Below are 27,608 nucleotides of genomic sequence, written 5' to 3'. Positions count from 1 at the left end.
GCTCTCCTCCTCTCACCTTGTCCATTCACTTGTGGACTTCAATGCACAAACACATCAGGCAAAAAAACTTTCCAAGCCAAATCATATGATAACCATTACACACAGCCTACATCGCTGTCACCATATTATCTAAAGTAACGTGATAGTCGACATATCTAATATAACTAACGCATTAAAGCTGATACAATCATGCAGTAATGGCAATAAATTAGTGGCAATAAATTAGTAAAAGCTTACCTTGACTTGGAAGAGTTCCAGTGTTGTGTTGGATAGTGTTTGAGTATGCTAAACTAGCTGCATTTGCTAGCTAAGGAAGTGAAACTGAAAGTGAAAAGTGACTCTCTCTCTTGCTTCTCCTTCATTTTGGAAGAAACTATTGTTTTTCCTCTAACTTTCAGTCAACTACTCACCACATTTATGCACTGCAGTCCTAGCTAGCTGTAGCTTATGCTTTCAGTACTAGATTCATTCTCTGATCCTTTGATTTGGGTGGACAACTTGTCAGTTCATGCTGCAAGAGCTCTGATAGTTTGAAGGACAACTTCCCCACTTATTGTGTAAGTCTATGGAAGGGGGTAAGAACCATGAGCCTCCTGGCACCCAGAGGAGGACGGAAGCAAGCTGTCCTCCATCTACACCATAGTGCTACCCTACAGAGTGCTGTTGAGGCTACTGTAGACCTTCATTGCAAAGAAGTGTTTTAATAAATGTTTTTTTGATGTGATTATATTTAATATAGTTTTATCTAAAAAGTATAAATGTTTTATGATTTTTATTCTTATGAAATTCACTGAGGAGGATGGTCCTCCCCTTCCTCCTCTGCACTATATACATTATATAATGGCCAGATCAGGCTGACGGACAGGAGAGTCCACTTCCCGGGTGAGAAGGGTACGTAGCATAGAGGGGGTAGAAAGTCACCTTCAACATCTCTCTCTCGATTTCTGCTGCCCTCTGTAGGTGAGGTGTTAGGGGTGAACGGCCGTAGCCCTGGCTACGTGTCCACGCAGCACAATTCCCCGCGCAGCGACACCGCATCAGCTTCCTCTCCCATAACCCCCGGCAATGTCCCACCACCATCCACCACCTCCCCTCCGGAGGGCACCGTCCCCCTGCATACCAGTGATGTCATCATCCACCGCAAAGAGAACGAGGGCTTCGGCTTTGTCATCATCAGCTCGCTGAACCGACCGGAGAACACAGCTGTCATCAGTGAGTTATACACGATGTCTCTCAAGTGCCGTAGGATTATAATCACCAGAGTAAAACTACTAAAGTAACTCTATTTCTATGTCTTTCGCTATGGGTTATTCTGGAATAGAACAGGATGGGTGCGTAGACCATTTGGGATTTTCTGTTAATTGATAGTTACACAACACCACTCCATGTGTTTTAAAGTTAGCCAAGAGGGGAGATAAACCTTTTGCCATGATGTTAGAACACTTGTAATAACTCAGAAAACATTACACTTCTACAACTACCCCTCCCTCTTGGCCAGTCCTTTCCCTTCGATGTTTGCAGATCTGTGAGGTAGAAGCAATTTGGTGGAAGCTTTAGCACTACACTGTGGTAAATATATACCGTACCTATTCAAACCCTTCAGACAAGCTAACATCGAGGGCTTATGGCCAAAGGGTAGGGCAGGGTTGCCCAAACTCGGTCCTGGGGACTGTGCCTCGAGGAGGCATTCTCCTATTTCCATTTTTGTTTTACTATCTGTGATAAACACGCCCCTCTCAAAGTACCGGGTAAGAGGTTGAGACAATCCCTGGTTTACAGTGGAATTATCTGATTTGACCCTAACATCTCAAATGAGGCTGTGAATGAAACTGCTGAATGCCGGCCTATGGTTAATCTATGGAATTTTATCGATATTGAGCTTTCAGAAGTTGTAAAGGCACTCAAATCTATTGACCTTAAGAAAACGGCTGTTTGTGTGTGCATCTCAATAAACCACCAGGGGGCAGATTTTCGGGCAATACTTTCAGTTACAATTTATTTTCTGTCCAGCACTTAACAAGTTTATGCACATATTTGCCAAAACATTGATTCTACTCCCCGTACTAGCTGTGCCCCACAAGATTGGGCGTATCATCGAGGGCAGCCCAGCGGATCGCTTTGGCTGCCTGAAGGTTGGCGACCGGATCCTGGCTGTCAACGGGCAGTCCATCATCAGCATGCCCCACGCTGACATCGTCAAGCTCATCAAAGACGCCGGACTCATCGTCACCCTGCAAATCATACCGGAGGAAGGTGAGTCAGAGAAAATGAGGGCGTACGGAGGGAGAGAAGGAGAGAGAGAAAGAGAGCAGAGAATAGGGAGGGAGGGAGTCAGAGGATATGAGAGAGATGAGAGAAGAGGGATGGCATGAGGGAGGGATGGATAGAGAGAGGGAGAGTAGCAGTATACTCAAATAGTGAGTACTCACATGGAATGGAATGACAAGAAATTGCTGTCTCTAGATGGTCCAGACTATTACAGTATACCTCTGGCTTATTATCTTTATGCTGACCCCTACTTCTCTTGAACAGGTTAAGCTGGACTCGCCATTCAAATGACACATTATTCAACAGACTTGAGCATTTATACATTTTGACAAAATAATTGCATTTTGCTCCTGTAACAACAAAAGAAAGAACCAATTACGTGTGCAAAGCTGTCATCAAGGCAAATCAAATCAAATTTTATTTGTCACATACTCATGGTTAGCAGATGTTAATGCGAGTATAGCAAAATGCTTTTGCTTCTAGTTCCGACAATGCAGTAATAACCAACGAGTAATCTATCCTAACAATTTCACAACAGCTACCTTATGCTACCGTGCTTCTACAACTGCATTGCTTGCTGTTTGGGGTTTTAGGCTGGGTTTCTGTACAGCACTTTGAGATATCAGCTGATGTACGAAGGGCTATATAAATACATTTGATTTGATTTGATTTATGGCTGCAATCCCAATACCGGGATCGATATGACAACTACCAGTGAAAATAGAGGGCGCCAAATTCAAACCACAGAAATCTCATCACTGCAATTCTTAAAACATACATGTGTTTTATATCACTTTAAAGGTAATCGTGTTGTTAATCCCACCAAAGTGTCCGATTTCAAATCGCCATTTTCCAGTGAAATATAGCATTCACAAAAAGCAGAAATAAAGATAAAATGAATCACTAATGTTACACAATACATGCATGTTTTGTTTGATAAAGTTCATATTTATATAAAAAAATCTGAGTTTACATTGGCTATTTAGATTCACTAGTTCCAAAAACATCTAGTGATTTTGCATATCCACATCGTTTCAACAGAAATACTTGTCATACTTGTAGATGATAATACAAGTTATACACATGGAATTATAGATATACCTCTCCTTAATGCAACCGCTGTGTCAGAGTTCAAAAAATGTTTTGGGAAAAAGCAACATATGCAATAATCTGAGACGGCGCTCAGAACAGAAGCCAAATTAGCCGCCATGTTGGAGTCAACAGAAACCAGAAAATACATGATAAATGTTTCCTTTACCTCAGAATGCAGTCCTAGGAATCCCAAGTCCACAATAAATGCTTGATTTGTTCGAAAATGATTTTGCACGCCCAATTTTTCAGTTTTTGATTTGTTAAAAAAGTTTGAAATATCCAATAAATGTCGTTCCACTTCATGATTGTGTCCCACTTGTTGTTGATTCTTCACAAAACAATAGAGTTTTATATCTTTATGTTTGAAGCCTGAAATGTGGCAAAAGGTCGCAATGTTCAAGGGGGCCGAATACTTTCGCAAAGGCATTGTATATGGCAGCAGCCACTCAATGTTAGTAGTGGCTGTTTAACAATCTGATTGCCTTGAGAAAGAAGCTGTTTTTCAGTCTCTCGGTCCCTGCTTTGATGCACCTGTACTGACCTCGCCTTCTGGATGATAGTGGGGTGAACAGGCAGTGGCTCGGGTAGTTGTTGTCCTTGATTATCTTTATGGCCTTCCTGTGACATCGGGTGGTGTAGGTGTACTGGAGGGCAGGTAGTTTGCCCCCGGTGATGCGTTGTGCAGACCTCACTACCCTCTGGAGAGCCTTACGGTTGTGGGGGGAGCAATTGCCGTACCAGGCGGTGATACAGAAAGTCCAGTACCCAGTTGCACAGGCCGGGGTTGAGACCCAGGGTCTCGAGCTTGATGACGAGTTTGAAGGGTACTATGGTGTTAAATGCTGAGCTGTAGTCGATGAACGGCATTCTCATATAGGTATTCCTCTTGTCCAGATGGGTTAGGGCAGTGTGGTTGTGATTGCATCGTCTGTGGACCTATTGGGGCGATAAGCAAATTGGAGTGGGTCTAGGGTGGAGGTGATATGGTCCTTGACTTGTCTCTCAAAGCACTTCATGATGACGGAAGTGAGTGCTACGGGGTGGTAGTCATTTAGCTCAGTTACCTTAGCTTTCTTGGGAAAAGGAACAATGGTAGCTCTCTTGAAGCATGTGGAAACAGCAGACTGGGATAAGGATTGATTAAATATGTCCGTAAACACACCAGCCAGCTGGTCTGCGTATGCTCTGTGGACACGGCTGGGGATGCCATCTGGGCCTGCAGCCTTGCAAGGGTTAACACGTTTAAATGTTTTGCTCATGTCGGCTGCAGTGAAGGAGAGTCCGAATGGTTTTGGTAGCGGGTCGTGTCAGTGGCACTGTATTGTCCTCAAAGCGAGTAAAGATGTTGTTTAGTCAATCTGGGAGCAAGACATCCTGGTCCGCGACGGGGCTGGTTTTATTTTTGTAATCCGTGATTGACTGTAGACCCCGCCACATACGTTTTGTGTCTGAGCCGTTGAATTGAGATTCTACTTTGTCTCTATACTGACACTTAGCTTGTTTGATTGCCTTGCGGAGGGAATAACTACACTGTTTGTATTTGGTCATGTTTCCGGTCACCTTGCCCTGGTTAAAAGCAGTGGTTTGCACTTTCAGTTTCGCGCGAATGCTAGCATCAATCCACGGTGTCTGGTTGGGGAATGTTTTAATAGGTGCTGTGGGTACAACATCGCCAATGCACCTGCTAATGAACTCGCTCACCGAATCAGCGTATTCGTCAATGTTGTTGTTTGACGCAATGCGGAACATATCCCAATCCACGTGATCGAAGCAATCTTGAAGCGTGGAATCAGATTGGTCGGACCAGCCTTGAACAGACCTGAGCGCGGGAGCTCCTGTTTTAGTTTCTGTCTATAGGCTGGAAGCAACCAAATTGAGTTGTGGTCAGCCCCTTTTACGGCGTTGTTCTATTGGTTCGCTTGCTGGGATCCGATCCATTGTCCCGGGTGGTGGGCAAAACACAGGATCTGCTTCGGGAAAGTCAAATTCCTGGTCATAATGATGGTGAGTTGACGTTGCTCTTATATCCAGTAGTTCCTCCCGACTGCATGTAATAAAACCTAAGATTACCTGGGGTACCAATGTAATAAATAAGACGTAAAAAAACTAAATACTGCCCAGTTTCCTAGGAACGCGAAGTGAGGCGGCCATCTCTGTAGGCGCCGGAAGTAACCGTGGTGGCTATTTGAAGAATCTCAAATATAAAATATATTTTCATTTGTTTAACACTTTTTTGGTTACTACATGTTTCCATATGTGTTATTTCATAGTATCTACTGTATTATTCTACATGTAACGTCTGCTTCCAACTCACACTCTCAAATGCATAGATCCCCTGAACGCAGCTCACTCTCCAGATCCCAATCACCTAAATTCTGATCACCTGTTCACACTTGTATATAATTTACACACTATTTAGTTCAGTTCTTTGTTTGTTTTGATACATGTTCTATTCAGAGCTCTGTTTATTTCCATATTAGTCCTCGAGTGTATGGTAGTTTTTGGTTATCCTCACGAACGAGGGCTTTTTGCCTGTACTTTTGCCCATCAGATTTCCTGTCATCACTCTTGCCTGCTCTCCCAGACTACATTATTAGCCTTTTCCCTGCCTGTACTGTTACCTTTTTGGAGTCGCTGTGTATGACCTTCTGCCTGTCCCTGGAACAGGCTACCTGCCTCCTCCTGTGGTCCTTTACCGATAAACTTCTGCTGCGCCCTGCGCTTGAAACCACCACTGTTTCCCATCATACTCATTATACTACAATGTAGAAAGTAGTAAAAAAATTAAACCCTTGACTAAGTAGGTGTGTCCAAACTTTTGACTGGCACTGTATATAATCCTTGAACAGGATCATCTATTTTGGATGCAAGTTGAATGGAATTGGAGAGAGAGAGACTGCGATAGAGTTCTCGTGAATGCACTGATTTAATGCAAAGATACCCGAGTTAGTAGCTGTTTAAAATTGCTGCAGCTACAATTAAAGAATCTTCTTTACAATAAAAAAATACAGTGACCCCGAAAGCCAGATGGAGATGTGTAAATTAGTGCACTCTTAGAAAAAAAGGGTTCCGTGGCTGTCCTGATAGGAGAACCCATTTAAGTTCCAAACATAACTATTTTCAGTTCCATGTAGAACCGTCTGTGGAAAGGGTTCTACCTGGAACCAAAAGGGTTATACCTGAAAGCAAAATGGGTTCTTCAAAGGGTTCTTCTATGGGGAAAGCAAAATAACCCCTTTTGGTTGTAGATAGCAGCCTTTTTTCTAATAGTGCAGTATAGGCTATACTGCAGCAAATGTAGGCCTACCCGTCACAAGAAAAATACGTTGCCTGGATGAGATGAACTGCGCTCTTACTGAGATGAGCTATCTGTCCCCACCCTGAGCGTTGATGATTGAAGAACTGCCCGTTCCATGATCTCGCCATCACGGTTGACAACTCCATTGTGTCCTCCTCCCAGAGCGCTAAGAACCTTGGCGTGATCCTGGACAACAAACTGTCGTTCTCAACTAACATCAAGGCGGTGGCCCGTTCCTGTAGGTTCATGCTCTACAACATCCGCAGAGTACGACCCTGCCTCACACAGGAAGCGGCGCAGGTCCTAATCCAGGCACTTGTCATCTCCCGTCTGGATTACTGCAACTCGCTGTTGGCTGGGCTCCCTGCCTGTGCCATTAAACCCCTACAACTCATCCAGAACGCCGCAGCCCGTCTAGTGTTCAACCTTCCCAAGTTCTCTCACGTCACCCCGCTCCTCCGCTCTCTCCACTGGCTTCCAGTTGAAGCTCGCATCCGCTACAAGACCATGGTGCTTGCCTACGGAGCTGTGAGGGGAACGGCACCTCAGTACCTCCAGGCTCTGATCAGGCCCTACACCCAAATAAGGGCACTGCGTTCATCCACCTCTGGCCTGCTCGCCTCCCTACCACTGAGGAAGTACAGTTCCCGCTCAGCTCAGTCAAAACTGTTCGCTGCTCTGGCTCCCCAATGGTGGAACAAACTCCCTCACGACGCCAGGACAGCGGAGTCAATCACCACCTTCCGGAGACACCTGAAACCCCACCTCTTTAAGGAATACCTAGGATAGGATAAAGTAATCCTTCTCACCCCCCCTTAAAATATTTAGATGCACTATTGTAAAGTGGTTATTCCACTGGATGTCATAAGGTGAATGCACCAATTTGTAAGTCGCTCTGGATAAGAGCGTCTGCTAAATGACTTAAATGTAATGTAAATGTAATCATGTAGATAGCAGAGAGAAGCCAGATTTACACATCACGCTGTTCATATACAGTGCATTCGGAAAAGTATTCAGACCCTTTGACATTTTTTACAGCCTTTTTCTAAAATGGATTAAATCGTTTTTTTCCCCCTCATCAATCTACATACAATACCCCTTAATGACAAAGCAAAAAACGTTTTTTACATTTTTTAAATATTGATTTGAAGAAAAAAAAACTCACATTCAGGTAAGAATTCAGACCCTTTATTCAGAACTTTGTTGAAGCACCTTTGGCAGTGATTAAAGTCTCAAGTCTTCTTGGGTATGACGCTACACGCCTGGCACACCTGTATTTGGGGGGTTTCTCCCATTCTTCTCTGAAGTTCCTCTCAAGCTCTGTCAGGTTAGATGGGGAACATCGCTGAACAGCTATTTTAGACGTTCGATCAGGTTCAAGTTTGGGCTCTGGCTGGGCCACTCAAGGACATTCAGAGACTTGTCCCAAAGCCACTTCTGCGCTGTATTGGCTGTGTGCTTAGGGTTGTTGTCCTTCTGGAAGGTGAACCTTCGCCCCAGTCTGAGGTCCAGAGCGCTCTGGAGCAGGATTTTAGCAACGATCTCTGTACTTTTCTCCGTTTATCTTTCTCTTGATCCTAACTAGTCTCCCAATCACTGCCGCTGAAAAACATCCCCAGAGCATGATGCTGCCACCTTCACTGTAGGGATGATGCCAGGTTTCCTACAGACATGATGCTTGGCATTCAGGCCAAAGAGCTCAATCTTGGTTTTATCAGACTAGAGAATCTTGTTTCTCATGGTCTGAGAGTCCAAGTGGGCTGTCATGTGCCTTTTACTGAGGAGTGGCTTCCATCTGGCCACTCTACCATAAAGGCCTGATTGGTGGAGTGCTGCAGAGACAGATGTCCTTCTGGAAGGTTTTCCCCATCTCAACAGAGGAACTCTGGAACTCTGTCAGAGTCAAATTCCCACCCAAGGCCCTTCTACCCCTATTGCTCAGCTTGGCCGAGCGGCTAGCTCTAGTAAGAGTCTTTGTGGATCCAAACTAGTTACATTTAAGAATGATGGAGGCCACTGTGTTCTTGGGGACCTTCAATGCTGCGTAAATGTTTTGGTATCCTTCCCCAGATCTGTGCCTCGACGCAATCCTGTCTCAGACCTCTACACACAATTCCTCCGACCTCATGGCTTAGTTTTTGCTCTGACATGCTCTGTCAACTGTGGGACCTTATATAGACAGGTGTGCCTTTCCAAATCATGTCCAATCAATTGAATTTACCTCAGGTGGACTCCAGTCAAGTTGTATAAACACCTCAAGGATGATCAATGGAAACAGGATGCACCTGGGCTCAATTTCGAGTCTCATAGCAAAGGGTCTGAATACCCATATAAATAATGTACTTCTGTTTTTTTTTATTCGCACACACTTCTAAAAACCTGTTTTCTCTTTGTCAGTATGGGCTATTGTGTATAGATTGATGTGGAAAAAATATATAATTTCATCAATTTTATAAGGCTGTAAAGTAACAAAATGTGGAAAAAGTCAATGGGTTTGAATACTTCCCGAATGCACTGTAAATCAATTTATTATAATCCACATAATTCAAACGGAATGAGCTGTAACAAGAGACTGCGTATACTAAAGAAAATCACAAAGAATGAGTCTTTAACCCTGCATTATTATATAACTTATTTGGAATGAAGTCCAGGAATAAGTGAGTCACTCAGCCCTATGCTTCTGTTCCTATTTGAGTGTTCTTTTAAATATCCTACGTATTCTGTGATCACCAAGCCTTATGCATCCACAAAATGTAGGATAAAACCATTTAACAAATCTGTCTGTTTTGGAACTTTGCTGTGCTGTATTCAAGGCTTTACAATTTGGTTAATTGTGTTCCAAACAGGCAGAAAAATAACATTGTAATCTATTTTATTTAAAATAATTATTTCACCTATATTTAACCATGTAGGCCAGTTGAGAACAAGTTCTCATTTACAACTGCGACCTGGCCAAGATAAAGCAAAGCAGTGCGACACAAACAACAACTCATGGAATAAACAAACGTCAATAACACAATAGAAAAAGTCTATATACAGTGTGTGCACAGGGTGTAAGGAGGTAAGGCAAGAAATACACCATGGTGGTGAAATAATTGCAATTTAGCAAATAAACACTGGAGTGATAGATGTGCAGAAGATGCATGTGCAAGTAGAAATACTGGGTGCAAAGGAGCAAAAACAATAAATAACAATATGGGGATGAGGTAGTTGGGTAGTCTATTTACAGATGGGCTGTGTACAGGTGCAATGATCGGTAAAGCTGCTCTGACAGCTGATGCTTAAAGTTAGGGAGATATAAGACTCCAGCGTCAGTTATTTTTGCATTTCGTTCCAATCGTTGGTAGCAGAGAACTGGAAGGAAAGGCGGCCAAACGAGGAGCTGGCTTTGGGGCTGACCAGTGAGAAATACCTGCTGGACCTCGTACTACGGGTGGGTGCTGCTATGGTGACCAGTGAGCTGAGATGAGGCTGGGCTTTACCTAGCAAAGACTCATAGAGGACCTGGAGCCAGTGGGTTTGCTGACGAATATGAAGTGAGGGCCAGCCAACGAGAGCATACGGGTCACAGTGGTGGGTAGTATATGGTGCTTTGGTGACAAAATGAATAGCACTGTGACTACATCCAGGGTAGCCTAGTGGTTAGAGCGTTGGACTAGTAACTGGAAGGTTGCAAGTTCAAACCCCCGAGCTGACAAGGTACAAATCTGTCGTTCTGCCCCTGAACAGGTAGTTAACCCACTGTTCCTAGGTTGTCATTGAAAATAAGAATTTGTTCTTAACTGACTTGCCTAGTTAAATAAACGTACAAAAAAAATGCTGAGTAGAGTGTTGGAGGCTATTTTGTAAATGACATCGCCGAAGTCAAGGATAGTCAGTTTTACGAGGGTATGTTTGGCAGCATGAGTGAAGGATGCTTTGTAGTGAAATAGGATGCCGTTTCTAGATTTAATTTTGGATTGGAGATGCTTAATATGAGTCTGGAAGGAGAGTTTCCAGTCTAACCAGACACCTCAGTATTGTTAATTGTCCACATATTCTAAGTCCGAACCGTCCAGAGTAGTGATGCTAGACGGGCGGGGCGGGTGCGGGCAGCGATCAGTTGAGAGCATGCATTTAGTTTTACTTGCATTTAAGAGCAGTTGGAGGCCACGGAAGGAGTGTTGTATGGCATTGAAGCTCGTCTGGAGGTTTGTTAACAAAGTATCCAAAGAAAGGCCAGAAGTATACAGAATGGTGCTATCTGCATGAAGGTGGATCAGAGAATCACCAGCAGCAAGAGTGACATCATTGATGTGTACAGAGAAAAGACTGCCCAAGAATTTTACCTTGTGGCACACCCATAGAGACTGCCATCCGATTTGACACACTGAACACTATATGAGAAGTAGTTTGTTGAACCAGGCGAGGCAGTCATTTGAGAAAACAGGGCTGTTGAGTCTGCCAATAAGAATGTGGTGTTTGACAGTCAAAAGCCTCGGCCAGGTTGATGAAGACGGCTGCACAGTATTGTCTTTTATCGATTGCGTTTATGATATATTTTAGGACATTGAGCGTGGCTGAGAGGGAGGCTTGGGCAAGTTGCTGTGGGGGGTGCAGAGCTGTTGACCGGGGTAGGGGTAGCCAGGTGGGAAGCATGGCCAGCTGTAGAAAAATGCTTATTGAAATTCTCGATTATCGTAGATTTATTGGTGGTGACAGTGTTTCCTAGCCTCAGACTTTACAGTGTCCTGGAACGTTTTGGAGTTTATGCTACAGGATGCAAATTTATGTTTGAAAAAGCTAGCCTTTGCTTTCCTTACTGCCTGTCTATATTTGTTCCTAACTTCCCTGAAAATGTGCATATCGCAGGGGCTATTCGATGCTAATGCAGTACGTCACAGGATGTTTTTGTGCTGGTCAAGGGCAGTCAAGTCTGGAGTTAACCAAGGGCTATATCTGTTCTTAGTTCTACATTTTTTGAACGGGTATGCTTATTTAAGATGATGAGGAAAGCACTTTTAAAGAATAACCAATCATCCTCTACTGATGGAATGAGGTCAATATCCTTTCAGGATACCCGGTCCAGGTCGATTAGAGAAAGGCCTGCTCGCTGAAGTGTTTTAAATCAAATCAAAGTTTATTTGTCAAATTCGCCGAATACAACAGTGAAATGCTTACTTACAGGCTCTAACCAACAGTGAAAAAAGGTATTAGGTGAACAATAGGTAAGTAAAGAAATTAAAACAACAGTAAAATAGATGGTGAAAAATAGTAGCGAAGCTACATACAGGCACCAGTTAGTCGAGCTGATTGAGGTAGTATGTACGTGTAGATATCGTTAAAGTGACTATGTATATATGATGAACAGAGAGTAGCAGTCGCGTAAAAGAGGGGGTGGTGGGTGGCTGGACTCAATGCAGATAGCCCGGTTAGCCAATGTTCGGGGGCACTGGTTGGTCGGGCAAATTGAGGTAGTATGTACATGAATGTATAGTTAAAGTGACAATGCGTATATGATAAACAGAGATTAGCAGCACCGTAAAAGAGGGGCCAAATCTTTTTAGATTCCTGAGGGTGATTAGGTTTTGTCGTGCCCTCTTCACGACTGTCTTGGTGTGTTTGGACCATTCTAGTTTGTTGGTGATGTGGACACCAAGGAACTTGAAGCTCTCAACCTGCTCCACTACAGCCCCATTGATGAGAATGGGGGCGTTCTCGGTCCTCCTTTTCCTGTAGTCCACAATCATCTCCTTAGTCTTGGTTACATTGAGGGATAGGTTGTTATTCTGGCAGCATTTGACAGTGATGAGGGGTGGTCTTTTGACCGCGGACCCATTACGGACGCAGGCAATGAGGCAGTGATCGCTGAGATCCTAGATGAAGACAGCAGAGGGCAGGATGGTCAAGATAATATCTATGAGGGTCCACGTGTTTACGGATTTAGGGTTGTACCTGGTAGGTTCCTTGATCATTTGTGTGAGATTGAGGGCATCTAGCTTAGATTGTAGGACAGCTGGGGTGTTAAGCATATACAAGTTTAGGTCACCTCACAGTACAAACTCTGAAGATAAATGGGGGGCAATTAGTAGTGGTCCTTCTGTAGCTCAGTTGGTAGAGCATGGCGCTTGTAATGCCAGGGTAGTGGGTTCGATTCCCGGGACCACCCATACGTAGAATGTATGCACACATGACTGTAAGTCGCTTTGGATAAAAGCGTCTGCTAAATGGCATATATTATTATATATTATAATTAAGTCACATATGGTGTCCAGGGTTGAGGGGGGTCTATAAAAACTGGCAACAGGCAACAGTGAGACTTATTTCTGGAAGGGTGGATTTTTAAAAGTAGAAGCTCGAACTGTTTGGGCACAGACCTGGATAGCATGACAGAACTCTACAGGCTATCACTGCAGTAGATTCAACTCCACCCCCTTTGGCAGTTCTATAAAAAGCCCTTCCATCTACCTCATCCCCATACTGTATTTATTTATTTATCTTGCTCCTTTGCACCCCAGTATCTCTACTTGCACATTCATCTTCTGTACACCTAACATTACAGTGTTTAATGGCCTATTTATTGCCTTTACCTCCCTTATCCTACCTCATTTGCACATACTGTATATATACTTTTTCTACTGTATTATTGAATGTATGTTTGATTATTCCATATGTAACTGTGTTGTTGTATGTGTCGAACTGCTTTGCGTTTATCTTGGCCAGGTCACAGTTGCAAATGAGAATTGTTCTCAACTAGCTTACCTGAATAAATAAAGGTGAAATGAAATAAATAAAATAAAATATCTTGGCGGAAAATGTTGTAGTTGGGGATTTAAATTTCTGAATTTTTGGTGGCCTTCCTAAGTCAGGATTCAGACACGGCTAGGTCATCAGGGTTGGCGGAGTGTGCTAAAGCAGTGAAATAAAACAAACTGAGGGAGGAGGCTGCTGATGTTAACATGCATCAAACCAAGGCTTTACGGTTAGAGAAGTCAACAAATGATAGCGCCTGGGGAATAGGATTGGAACTCGGGGCTACAGGGCCTGGGTTAAACTCTATTTCACCAGAGGAACAGAGGAGGAGACATTGTGAGGCATTTAATAAGGCATTTTGAGGGGGACTGAGGGCTCTACAGTGAAATTAAACAATAAGAACTAGCCAAGACGGCAGTAGACAAGGCATATTGGCATTAGAGAGAGGCATAAAGCAATCACAGTTGTTGATCAGGAGAGATAATACAACAATGGGTAAATGGCAATAAATGGGCAGAGCTGGTCAGTTGGGTACATACAGGACCCTAGTTGAAGGCTGGGGCCGACAGGTAAACAAAATGAGGTACCGTGTTATTGAAACAGTCCAGGGGGCATCAGCTGTGTAACCGAGTGATCATAGGGTCAAAGGGCAGCAATAGGTGAGTAAGGGTGCCGTTTGGTAGTCACTACGACGCTAGGCGAGCAGGGGACACAGCGTTCAGAAAAACTAGCGGGCCGGGGCCAGTAGATGGTTCTTTGGCAACATCGTAACAGAATAGCCTGTAGAGACCACAATGGGTGATCACGTTGGCAGTCCAGTCGTGATGAATCGTCGGGGCTCTGTGTCAACAATAAAGGGTCCAGGCCAGTTAGCAATGGAGGTATTGTAGCCTTAGAATTAGCTGGTACAGTGGGGGAAAAAAGGATTTAGTCAGCCAACAATTGTGCAAGTTCTCACACTTAAAAAGATGAGAGAGGCCTGTAATTTTCATCATAGGTACACTTCAACTATGACAGACAAAAAATCCAGAAAATCACATTGTAGGATTTTTAATGAAGTTATTTGCAAATTATCGTGGAACATAAGTATTTGGTCAATAACAATGTTTATCTCAATACTTTGTTATATACCCTTTGTTGGCTTTGACAGAGTTCAAACATTTTCTGTAAGTCTTCACAAGGTTTTCACACACTCTTGCTGGTATTTTGGCCCATTCCTCCATGCAGATCTCCTCTAGAGCAGTGATGTTTTGGGGCTGTTGCTGGGCAACACGGACTTTCAACTCCCTCCAAATATTTTCTATGGGGTTGAGATCTGGAGAATGGCTAGGCCGCTCCAGGACCTTGAAATGCTTCTTACGAGATTTTTATGGGGATTTTTTATAACGCTAACTAGATTTCCGTGGGGGCGCAGACATCAAACCTTAGGGGGTTAATCAATTAATTAATAGATAATAGATTCATAGAATGGCGTTAGAAGGATGACCTCCTACTTTGAAAGGACAGGAAAGTGTTGGCTGTACACTTGACCAGGCATTCAACATTTAACCCCACACATATTTGAACATCAAAATATCAAGTAGTTTTTTTGGCTTTATATGTAAAAACAAAAAAACAAGCAACTTTTAATTTTTTAAGAGCTAATAAACAGACCGTTTTCACATTCCCGATTGTTCCATTTTAACTCTTACCTCAGGAATCTTGATTTAATGTTGTTGATGAAATAGGCTAATTATTTTGACCAACATAACTACATAGACACCAAAATGTTCTGTCAATCATCGAGACCAGCTGGTGAGCAATTAGCTCCAGCACTTTGGCTGTTGTTAAATCGCGTGCAGTATCACACAAGCCCTTTATCATTTGACTGTCATTCAGAAATGTTTTCCTTTCCTGAATCAGCTGATGCTGCGCAATAATGTCCCCACATAACTAGACAGCTAGACATCAAACACCCATCAAACAATTATTATACGTCATTATTGAAGAAAGCTTTTAATGACTGTATAGATTTTTTTTAAATGAATCATATTTCTGTTTGAAGCATTGGAATTTGCAATCACATACATTATTTTGGATACGTGTGTCCACGAAAACTGTTTTCACACCCTAACATAGGGTGATACGAAATGTTACGAGATTACAGTACACTTCCGAGATCTCCATACAGGACAAGAGTCTGACAGCAATATCCTGGACTTTCCCAGGATCAAGGTCAATGTGAAATTCAATTGTTAGTAAATGCTTAGTATATGATATAACAACAAACATCTGAGTCAAAAATGTAAGGAAAGAAAGGTAGTGTTTTATGTCACACAATATTTGCCAAATCTGTAAAGACTCCAAGCATGAGAAAGGGTTTAAACAGTCATGAATTATATCAATGTATGTCCACCGTTTGTCTTAATGTCTTCACAAATAAATGCTAATTATTATTAATTACTGTGTAATAGCTCCAAACAGCTCCACTATAAGAAATGCTCACTCAATACCCTAGTTTATAGAAAGACCCTTATCTGTTTTCAGTTTTGTACTAAGAGTTGTGAAAGTTGACCACGTACTCTAGAGTGAAAAAGAGAAAAACCTGTACAAATAATGTCTGTTAGTGGTCGAGGGAAAGAGAAAAAGAGTGACGGGAAGAAAGAGACAAAGACAGAAAAACAGACAGAGCTCGAACGGCTTCTACATCTCTGGAGACTAAAGTGTCATTTCCTTTCCTATTACATGTTCATTTTTCAATTAGTTCACGATTTCTCCTGCTCCCGCTGTTCGGGACACACTGTTGTTTCGAGCAACTGTTGCTCCATTACTAGCACAACACATCTCTGTTAAGCGTTTTGAGTGGCGCAGCGGTCTAAGGCACTGCATCGCAGTGCTTGAGGCATCACATCAGACCCGGGTTTGATTCCAGGCTGTGTTGCAGGGACCTCCCGATATGTCGACGTCCCACCGCACTCTATTGACTCCTTGTGGCGACCCGGGCGCATGCACGCTGACTTCGGTTGCCAGTTGTAAGGTGTTTCCTCCAACACATTGGTGAGGCTGGCTTCCGGGTTAAGCGAGCAGTGTGTCAAGAAGCAGTGCGGCTTGGCAGGGTCGTGTTTTGGGGGATGCATGGCTCTCGACCTTCGCTCTACCGAGTCTGTATGGGAGTTGCAGCGATAGGACAAGACTGTAACTACCAATTGGATATCACGAAAATTGGGGAGGAAAAACTAAACATTTAACAACTCTGTTGTTACCATGTGTGGCAGACCAGGGGGTTTGGTGAAGACATTTACACAGATCAGACATGGACAGAGTTGGATTAGCTTGGTTTCAAGGGTGTCTATTCAGGTAACATCCGAAAATAAAATAATAGGTCTCCTCCAGGAGATCTTCTCCGGGATACAGTCTTCTGGGCCTCGAGGTCTTGCTGTATCCTGGGGGGAACAAAACTGAGCTCCTTTTGTTATCTCGGTCACTGTGCACAACTATATGGGAGTAACCTCTCTTACCCCAGTCCCTCTCCTATGTGCTGCCCTTCTGGCAGCTTTACGGGACTCGTCCAGCTGGTGAGCAATCAGCCCCTTGATTACTCACCAAACACAATCAGCCCCAATTAGCCCTGGCCGGAGACCTGGCACGTCGAGACCTGGCACGTCCAGCAGAGAGAGCCATCATGATGTAGACTCCATCTGTCACCAGGCCTTGATGAGTCTCCCCCTGGTGGCTGACCTGCTGTACGCCACACATGATAATGAAGGTTACATATGTAACCACGGTTATGTGAGCTATATGGATCACTCCAATATATTGGTATCACTCCGCAGCGGAAGGAACCATCCAAGGTGAGGATTTACAGATTTACTCCCGTGTACACCTGTGTCAAGGCTGGGGTCCGCCCCTATATATAGACCCAAAATTGTCATTGAGCAGGTCTTAGTTGGACGCATGCGACGAACCCCCTTCATAAACCTGGAGACCAAGGGATGGCGTCCCACTGGCCTGTCCATCCACCCCGCATGACAGGCAGATATAACAGCCAAAATACCCTCTCAGTGTACAGGCTGCCAAGCCCTCATCCAAGCGAGACTGCAGGCATTGGAGAACATACTGCACCCCGCATGACTCGGGCACAACCTCAATACCAGTGCACCAAGAGCAGAACAACCGCCAGCGCAACTGGTATGCCGCAGTTGTAATCAGCGCCCTTGCGCTCTGCATGGTGGTCATTACACCCTCCTGTAGTCCTAGCATGGACCATTGGTGCCGTTCAGTGGCCAAGTCCACAGACTGAGGCGGTGCGGCCTCAAATACCACAGAGTTCCCCTGACCTAAGACAGCAGGTCCAGTCTCAGGGGAAGGTCCCATGGTGTCCCAGACAACAGTGACAAGAGAAGGCTGAACCAGGGTTTTCTGGACCAGTATGGGGCCAGCAGAAGCAGACGATGCTCTGCCATCCTGGTCCTGTCCAGCACAGCCTGGATCAGAGGAAAAGGGGGGAATGCATAAGCTCCATCCCTGGCCAATCGTGAGCCAGAGCATCCAAGCCCAGAGGCCCTGGTGGCTCCAAAATGGAGTACCACAGGGGGCAGTGTTCATTGTCCAGGGAGGCAAACAGGTTCACCTGCACTCTCACGAACTTGTCCCACAGGTGCTGCACCACTTAGGGATGTAGGCTCCAGCTAACGAAACAAGCACGACAAACCACGGGCGGAAGATACAGATCAACTGCGCGCAGCGAGTGGAGCACTCTAGAGGAGGGGCTGGCCATGTGGCCAGCTGCTCCAGGCTACAAACAGCCAGTGAGTATACTTCCACGCAAGATATTACACTTACCAGTGACTTACCAAGCGAACTTCGGAAAGTTCGTACCTCAAACCATATGGACGTCCGCCGTGAAAATGAAAAAGAGCGTGTGCCGCTGCCATGGGATCTACATATAGGGGCGGACCCCAGCCGTGACACAAGTGTATACGGGAGTAAGTCTGTAAATCCTCACCTCAGATGTATCCCTCCGCCGCGAGGTAATACAAATATATTGGAATTATCAAATATAGTGAAACACAACTCCGTCTCTCCATCTTAGATCCCCACTCGAGGCCCAGCTCAGAAAAGCAGAGCCCCATGACCCAGAAACACAGCCCCCAGGCCCAGCCCAGCCCCATAGTCAACCAGCCCAGCCAAGGAGCATCCCAGCCGGGTCATGCACCAGCCCAGCCGGGACAGACAACCACCACCCAGGAAGGCCCAGCACCACCAGCTCTGCCCGGCCAAACACCAGACCAGCCAGGCCAAGAACCAGCAGCAGCCACGCAGCCTACCCCAGGAGCGGCTGCCCAGCCCAGCCCGGCAGGCACCCAGCAGAGCTCGGTCGCCCAACCACCCGGCCACCCTCCCCCGCTCTACCTCCACGACGGCAGGTATTTCAAATCAAATCAAATGTTATTTGTCACATGCACCGAACAGGTGTAGACCTTACACTGAAATGCTTACTTACCAACAATGCAGTTTGCAGTTTAGGAAAATACTTTCAAAAGTATGAAGTTGAAGTAACACATAATTAAGGAGCGGCAGTAAAATGACAACTGCGAGGCTATATACAGAGTCAATGTCCAGTGGCACCGGTTAGTCGAGGTAATATGTACTTGTTTATTTTTTACCTTTATTTAACTAGGCAAGTCAGTTAAGAACAAATTCTTATTTTCAATGACAGCCTAGGAACAGTGGGTTCAGAGGCAGAAGGACAGATTTGTACCAGCTCAGGGGTTTGAACTTGCAACCTTCCGGTTACTAGTCCAACGCTCTAACCACTAGGCTACCCTGCCGCCCCATTTAGTTAGAGTTATTAAAGTGACTATGCATAGATAATAACACAGTAGCAGCAGTGTAAAAGGGGGGGGCAATGCAAATAGTCTGGGTAGCCATTTCATTAGATGTTCAGGAGTCTTATGACTTGTGGGTAGAAGCTGTTTAGAAGCCTCTTGGACCTAGACTCCGGTAACGCTTGCGGTGAGGTAGCAGAGAAAACAGTCTTACTTCGGTGGCTGGAGTCTTTGAATTTATTTTGGGCCATCCTCTGACACCACCTGGTAGAGAGGTCCTGGATGGCAGGAAGATTGGCCAGTAGTGCCTTGCGGTCGGAGGCCGAGCAGTTACCATACCAGGCAGTGATGCAACCCGTCAGGATGCTCTCAGGTGCAGCTGAAGAACCTTTTGAGGATCTGAGGAACCATGCCAAATCTTTTCAGTCTCCTGAGGGGGAATTGGTTTTGTCGTGCCCTCTTCACAACTGTCTTGGTGTGCTTGGACCATGTTAGTTTGTTGGACGCCAAGGAACTTGAAGCTAGCAACCTACTCCACTACGCCCCGCGGTGAAAATGGGGACGTGCTCGGTCCTCCTTTTCCTGTAGTCCACAATCATCTCCTGTTAGGATGGAGGAATGCGTGACGCTGTCTGTCAGTGTCAGTCATTACGAGTACAGTTAAGATGATGCTTTTCCTGTGCCGTTTGGGAATGACAGAGATATTACATTGTGTGTGTGTGTGTGTGTGTGTGTGTGTGTGTGTGTGTGTGTGTGTGTGTGTGTGTGTGTGTGTGTGTGTGTGTGTGTGTGTGTGTGTGTGTGTGTGTGTGTGTGTGTGTGTGTGTGTGTGTGTGTGTGACGTGCGTGAGCCTGCCTGTGTGCGTGCTTTTCCATTAGCGAGAGCGTGCACTTGGGTTGTATGTGTGCAGGGTAGGTGAACGTATGCTAAGATTGTGGATGTTTGTATACATTTACGGATGTGTGTGTTTAATACATGGCGCCCAACTGGAGGGCTTATGTTCTCTGTCACACCCAGAGAGAGAGCTGCCACCGTGAAGGGTTCTTGTGTGTTTGTGTATGCACTTGCATTATATAGGGAATACGCACACTCTTTCTCATCCTCATATTTTTCTGGTGTCTACAGGTCAGAGGTGAAAGCCAGGCAGGACGTGAAACCGGATATCCGTCAGCCTCCGTTCACCGACTACCGGCAGCCCCCCGTCGACTACCGGCACCCTCCGGTGGCTGATTACCGGCAGCCGCCCACACTGGATTATCGTCACCCTCCTCCCCTCATCGACTACAGACAACACTCGACAACACTCGCTGCACAGTTCCCTCTAGCACAGTTTCCACCTGACTTCAGACCACAGGTAAGACTGCACATCCCAGAAGGCATTACTACAGTAAACCATATGTACGACTACATACCCCAGAATTCCCTAGTACAAACAATCAAAATATGCACAGCTTTCATTGGTGCAGTTCCCCCTGGACTTCAGACCAAAGATAAGACTGCACATCCTAGAATCCCCTACTAAACATCACAGTTGAGACTACATATCCAAGAATCCCCTATTACAGAAAATACTTAGTGGACAGACAGTTCCCTTTAGAGCAGTTTCCCCCAGACTTCAGACCACAGGTAAGTCTGTACATCCCAGAATCCTCTACTGGACACCACAGGTAAGACAACATACCCCAGAATCCCATATTACAGACAGCATGTAAAACTACACATCCCAGACTACAGACAGGTATAAATTGACTATGTATTGGCTATATTTTTTTATGAATGCTGCTTCTTGGTTGTGTGCTGTGCACAGGACTTTGACTACTTCACGGTAGAGCTGGAGAAGAGTGTGAAGGGTTTTGGCTTCAGTATCCGTGGGGGACGGGAGTACAAGATGGATCTGTTTGTGCTGCGGCTTGCAGAGGATGGGCCAGCCATCCACAATGGCAGAATGAGGGTGAGGGACATCACTTCCTGTCCTGACTGCAACACAGCAACATTCTTTTCCAGCCCAATAGCAATGTGGTACTTCATATAATTTGACAAGTCTCTGTTCATCCTGTCCCATCTTCACTCTCTTTTTTTATGGCTTTGTTTCTTTTCTCTCACTATCCCTCTCACTATTTCTCTCTCTCAGGTGGGGGATCAAATCATTGAGATAAATGGCGACAGTACCCGGGACATGACTCATGCCCGGGCCATTGAGTTGATCAAGGCGGGGTGCAGGCGGGTGAGACTGTTGCTAAAGAGAGGCACGGGACAAGTGCCTGAGTATGGTGGGTCTCCCCCCAAATAAACCCCCATCTTAATTTTTTCTCTTCTTTCCCTCTCTCACTTTATAATTGTTCTCTCTCTATGATTATATCTTTCTTTCTCAATCTTTTTTTGGTTGACAATCTCTCTCTTGTGCTAGTTAAAAAAAATGTTCTCTCTTGTTTCCCATCATCTCTCTCTCTCTTTCTCTCTCTCTCTCTCTCGGTGTGTTTCAATAAAATTCAAAGTGCTTTATTGGCATGGGAAACATATGTTCACATTGCCAAACCAAGTGAAATAGATAATGAACAAAAGTGAAATATACATTAAATAATGAACAGTAAACATTACACTCACAAAAGTTCCAAAGTAATAGAGACATTTCAAATGTGATATTATGGCTAAATATAGTGTGGTAACGATGTGCAAATAGTTAAAGTAAAAAAGGGAAAATAAATAAACATAAATATGGGTTGTATTTACAATCGTGTTTGTTCTTCACTGGTTGCTGCTCTGGCACACTGTGGTATTTCACCCAATAGGGAGTTTAACAGAATTGGATTTGTTTTTGAATTCTTTGAGTCTGTGCAATGTGTCCTACCGGCTCGATTCTGTGTTATGTATCAAAATTTGAAATGGTGTTTTTACATTGTATAAAAGTAGAGACTCAGAGATAGAAAATGGTATATCATACACTACAGATGAGGAACAATGGGAAGGTAATTCTGCTTTGGAAGTTGATAAATTTGTAACCTCACTTTTGAGAAGATGGCCTTGATTGTTTTGGTACACCTACTGGAGAGCTCGTCTTTGTCTACACCCATTCAGTATTGTTCACGCCATCTTAAGAATTACCTCAAGAATTGCCTTAGGCGAAAGGCTCGTGCCGAGCATACTCAAGCAGACTGGCTATCATTCAGCCAAATGAGAAATAAGTGCACTCAGGCTATCCGGAAGACCAAAGTTAGTTTCTTTAAAAAGAGATGGTCTCTCTCTGTGGGTCTAACCCCAAGAAGTTCTGGAAAACATTTAAAGACCTGGAGAATAGACCCTCCTCCTCACAGCTGCCCATGTCCCTTAATGTTGATTTTTGTTACTGACAAGAAGCACACGGCTGAGCTTATTAAATCACCACTTCATTAAGTCAGGATTCCTATTTCACTCAGCCATGCCTCCTTGCCAGTCCAACATTTCCTCATCTCCCACCCCTTCTAATGCGACTAGCCCTGATGCTCCTCCCTCTTTTTCCCCTGCCACGCTACAAAGTTTCTCCCTGCAGGCAGTTACTGAGTCCAAGGTGCTAATGGAGCACCTTAAACTTGACCCATTGGTTGATGCTTATTTATAAAACCCTTCTCGTCCTCATTCCCCCCTATCTGAGATATCTACTGCAGCCCTCATCCTCCACGTTTTGCCAGTCACATTCTGTTAAAGGTTCCCAAAGCACACACATCCCTGAGTCGCTCTTCTTTTCAGTTGGCTGCAGCTAACGACTGGAACGAGCTGCGACAAACACTCAAACTGGACAGTTTTATCTCAATCTCTTCATTGAAAGACTGAGCAGTTGTGGCTGCTTTGTGTGATGTATTGTTGTCTACTGCAACCTTAAAGGTCCTCAATGATGTCACCATTGCCCTTGATTCTAAGCAATATTGTCCTGCTATTTTTATTGACTTGGCCAAAGCTTTTGATACGGTAGACCATTCCATTCTTGTGGGCCGGCTAAGGAACATTGGTGTATCTCTGAGGGCCTTTGGCCAGGTCTACTAACTACCTCTTGCCCTTCGTGCTGTTGTCTGTGCCCAATAACGTTTGTACCATGTTTTGTGCTGCTACCATGTTCAAATCAAATGTATTTATATAGCCCTTCTTACATCAGCTGATATATCAAAGTGCTGTACAGAAACATTGCCTAAAACCCCAAACAGCAAGCAATGCAGGTGTAGAAGCACGGTGGCTAGGAAAAACTCCATAGAAAGGCCGAAACCTAAAGAGGAACCAGGCTATGAGGGGTGGCCAGTCCTCTTCTGGCTGTGCCAGGTGGAGATTATAACAGAACATGGACAAGATGTTCAAATGTTCATAAATTACCAGCATGGTCAAATAATGGTAATCACACTGAACAGGTCAAGGTTGTGTTGCTGCCATGTTGTTTTCATGTTGTGTTGCTAACATGCTGTGTTGTCATTTGTTGCTGCCTTGCTATGTTGTTGTCTTAGGTCTCTCTTGTGTTTTGTCCTATATTTATATTGTATTTATTTATTTATTTTAATCCCAGGCCCTAGTCCCCGCAGGAGGTAGAGTTGATTCAAGCATTCTGACAAAACAGCAATCAAGCACCCAAGCGAACTGGCTAATGTTGGCTAGCTTGCAAGCTACTTCCAGACAAACGAGAGAACAGCTGACTCTGTCCATTTTACCCGCCCTATAGAGCTGGTTAGGCTGTTTTTATGTTATCCAAAACATTGGCTACAGCAACTGTGCTGCTGGCAACAATTGAGCATCCGTAAATTCGTCAGTTATTCTGCACTCTGGCACACTCAGACGAGTGCCCTGAAATCGGAGTAGATAGCCAGAGTAAATTTACCAGCTACGTCTATTGACAGCTGTCACAGTGACAACATGAACATTATATTGAAAGGGTTACTTGCATAGTGGAGTCTTTGTTTAGACATATAGCTAGCTTGCTAAACAATTAACCATAATCCCAACTCATAACATTACTACCCTGCATGAATCTGCAGGTAGCTAACCAACCAGGTTCAATGTTAACATTAGCTAACATTAGGCTATAACTAGCAATGCAAATGAATCTGAGATAAGAAAAAGATTAGTAGACAGATCACACACGTAACGTTAGCTAGCAAGCAAGCCAGCTAACGTTGGCTAGCTATCGAACAGTACACTTTAACTTAAAATGAAAACAACTTTCTGACGAAACTAGAAATGTGTAATATCTGAAAATGTAGCTAGATGGACTATCTTAAATGGATGGATGCTTCTCCCTCTCTGTCACGGATGCCATTGTCGCCTTAGTTTGAAGATGTAATCCGGAGACAGGTGTTTTATGCAATAGCCTTCTGTGTGTTCTTTTTTCGACTCCGTCTGCATATTTGCAATCAAAAGGCATCATTTCCTCCATCTCCTTAGCTATCATACTCTAACTCCACCGTGCATTCCACCGATTTCAAAACTCCTCCAGAAAGTGAAGAGCAACACCTTTTCAGTTCTACTTTGTGATATTATTTTTAAAAAGCGATCTCCATGGCTCTCCTGTGAGAGCGACATATGTCTAGTTTCCTCAAATGAGTCACATATGTGTCTCTAATATAGTCATAGATTTGGCAGGAGATGAGGAAGTGCAGTTTCCACCTCATTTTGTGGGCAGTGTGCACATAGCCTGTCTTCTCCTGAGAGCCAGGTCTGCTTACGGCGTCCTCTCTCAATAGCAAGGCTATGCTCACTGAGTCTGTACGTAGTCAAAGCTTTCCTTAATTTTCGGTCAGTCACAGTGGTCAGGTATTCTACCCCTGTCTGCTCCCCTGTTTAGGGCCAAAAAGCATTATAGTTTTCTCTGTTATTTTGTTAATTCTTTCCAATGTGTCAAGTAATTATCTTTTCGTTTTGTAATGATTTGGTTGGGTCTAATTTCATCATCGATCATTCACTCTCTCTGTTTCTCTTTCCCTCTCTCTCTGTCTCTCTCTCTCTAGCTCCGTTTATACCTGGTTCTAACATGTGTCCGTTGTCCTGATCTTGTCCACATTCTGATTCTGCCCACATTTTTCGACAGGTGTAGACAATAAAAAGATGCATTTTGAACTGATTGTGATTAGATCATGACCACCTCTGGAGGTAGTCGAAGACAAATCTTGTACAGATAAGCGTAAACAAAGCGTAAACAAATCCTGACAACGAAAGCAAATACATTAGGCCAATGTCACAGTTTCCACCCTCTAATTTTTTAAAATTAAATTGGACAGTGGCCTCGCTTATGCTTACAGAAAACGATACCTTATTGCTAGAGATTTGTCTGGAAAATGCTCAAATATTCACAGAATATAATATAATGAAATAAAATTGAAAACGATTGCATTATATTACAGGCATCAGATTCGAATGAAGTATAAGCCTAAACAGTTTTACCAAAGGAGAACAAAAATTGACTTCCTAAAAGAAGGTCTGTGGTGTGTTTTCCTCCAAATCATTGATCAGTGATTATTCACTTTCTTTCACTCATCGAGGGTTGATAGACTGATATAGCTACTAGCATTACAGGATTTAAACTGAACAACAAATGTATTAGGTATGCATGGGACACACTACGATGGAGTCGCAGCAGAGAGAGCAGTGCATTACAAGCGTATGTCAAGGTATAATGTGTAATCCTCATTTTCCTCCTGTAGCCTGCCTTTAGCTCTAGCCAGAGTGGACTTTTATAACATTTCGAAAGAAAAGCCACTATTATTTTCATATCTGATAAAGAAACTGAATTTGACTATTGACATGACCAAAAAAAGTATATGAAACGCTAAGCAGCTTACCCTTAGTATCTTCATCCTCCAAAGAACTGTCCAGAATAAACAGTAGGCTGGTGGTAGGACTGTCAGGTTATCAGGTTTTCTGTCATTCAGGACGATATCTTTTCATAAATATATTTATATTTATATATATATATATAAACATATTTATTTTTATAAGCGTTATCTAACTTTGTTTGGCGTGGCATTAAAATAGAGGTGAAGACAATTTCAACGTCACAAGATAGCAACGTCAAAGGTTATTTACAATACAAGATAGCAATCCTATAAAGGCAGTGTACGTAAACATCCCATGCGTAAAGATCACCCCTGTTCAGACCTGTTTGGAGAAATGTGTTGTGACATTCGGAGATGCGCTGTAGCCCACTTTTTGTTTTTAACTGTGTGCATTAGGGCCTAAGTGTCATTTTTGAATGTATTGTGCATTAATTATATTTTGTAAACACATTCAGATACTCAGCTGGTGTGTTTGGTGAGTTTTTTAGGGATGACTCTTCATTTGAATATTAAATATTGAATATTAATTTGTACAACTGTGGACAGGTCGAGGTTATCGGGATATCGGTATTATCCCCAGTCTTAAAATGTTGGATAACAAAAGTATGCTATAATGATACAATTATTGAACATAAAAGTGTGCTGTTTTTTTGTCGATATATATACACAGCTTGTGTCATAAGGGGAGGTCCAAGGCAGGTAGAAATAATTTGCATTCAGGAGGGACCAGTGTATCTGGTTAAAATGCAGACTCAGTGGACAAATAAGATACACATTTTATTACCATGTGTATACGCAACTAATCTCGATCGGATAGTGATCGGATCATCCTGAAGGATGGTGACAACCACATATTAATGCAAGGTGTAATCATGGCTTCCCTCTCACACACACTAATGCAGACCACCGCAAATGTTACAACCATGATGTGTGCTATAAACAGCAGATAATACCTGAAATGTTACCTACTCTTACTGCTACTGCTCTGTGGAACCTGAAAGACACCTTAATTGACACAACAAAAGCTTTAGCTAATTCAATCTGCTTTCATAACCCGACATTGAAACCACATCTGAGAAGCTTCTGATGATGCTTTCTGCTTATCAAACTGTCCTTTGTGAAATAACACGAGTGAAAATGTATTTTTAACCCCTTTGCTTTAACTCTAATGATTGGTATAGGCTTTTACTCCACTTCCCTTAGGAATGGTACCTTCCAGCCTCTCCATGTGCATGAAAGGTGATATGCTAAGCTCACCCTATTTCTTCCTAATGGGCCACTCTAAAGACACGGTTCGTGAAAAGCTGCATGTCTTTCTCTCCATTCTGACTCTCATATAAATCTGTTCTTGTATATGTGTGTGTGTGTGTGTGTGTGTGTGTGTGTGTGTGTGTGTGTGTGTGTGTGTGTGTGTGTGTGTGTGTGTGTGTGTGTGTGTGTGTGTGTGTGTGTGTGTGTGTGTGTGTGTGTGTGTGTGTGTGTGTGTGTGTGTGTGTGTGTGCGTACTACATGTGTGTGTATATCCTACATGTGTGCATGTGTATGTGCATCACTGCATGCCTCTGTGTCAGTGTGTGTGTATGGTAATATCTGTTTATGTGTTGAGACAATCAGGCTTATGTTTG

The 27,608-nt window shown here is 43.8% G+C and overlaps 1 protein-coding gene across 11 annotated transcripts in view; it reads left to right on the top strand.

Moving 5' to 3' along the window:
* LOC124004185 (membrane-associated guanylate kinase, WW and PDZ domain-containing protein 2-like) overlaps positions 1-27,608 on the top strand; it is a 252,761-nt gene that overhangs the window by 220,274 nt on the left and 4,879 nt on the right. For 9 of the 11 annotated variants that reach the window (XM_046313016.1, XM_046312969.1, XM_046312961.1 and 6 more), the window contains 6 exons: positions 961-1,212; positions 2,068-2,253; positions 18,462-18,795; positions 20,324-20,552; positions 21,006-21,149; positions 21,330-21,468. In XM_046313016.1, the coding sequence (XP_046168972.1) occupies positions 961-1,212; positions 2,068-2,253; positions 18,462-18,795; positions 20,324-20,552; positions 21,006-21,149; positions 21,330-21,468 (1,284 nt within the window). Of the gene's footprint in view, positions 1-960; positions 1,213-2,067; positions 2,254-18,461; positions 18,796-20,323; positions 20,553-21,005; positions 21,150-21,329; positions 21,469-27,186; positions 27,276-27,608 lie in introns of all 11 variants that reach the window. The other 2 variants (XM_046313024.1, XM_046312975.1) reach the window with 1 other exon arrangement.

Source organism: Oncorhynchus gorbuscha, linkage group LG02 (genome assembly GCF_021184085.1).
Source record: "Oncorhynchus gorbuscha isolate QuinsamMale2020 ecotype Even-year linkage group LG02, OgorEven_v1.0, whole genome shotgun sequence".
Taxonomy (NCBI): Eukaryota; Metazoa; Chordata; class Actinopteri; order Salmoniformes; family Salmonidae; genus Oncorhynchus; species Oncorhynchus gorbuscha.
Note: the sequence above shows the minus strand (reverse complement) of the source record. Positions and strands in the feature narration are given on the sequence as shown.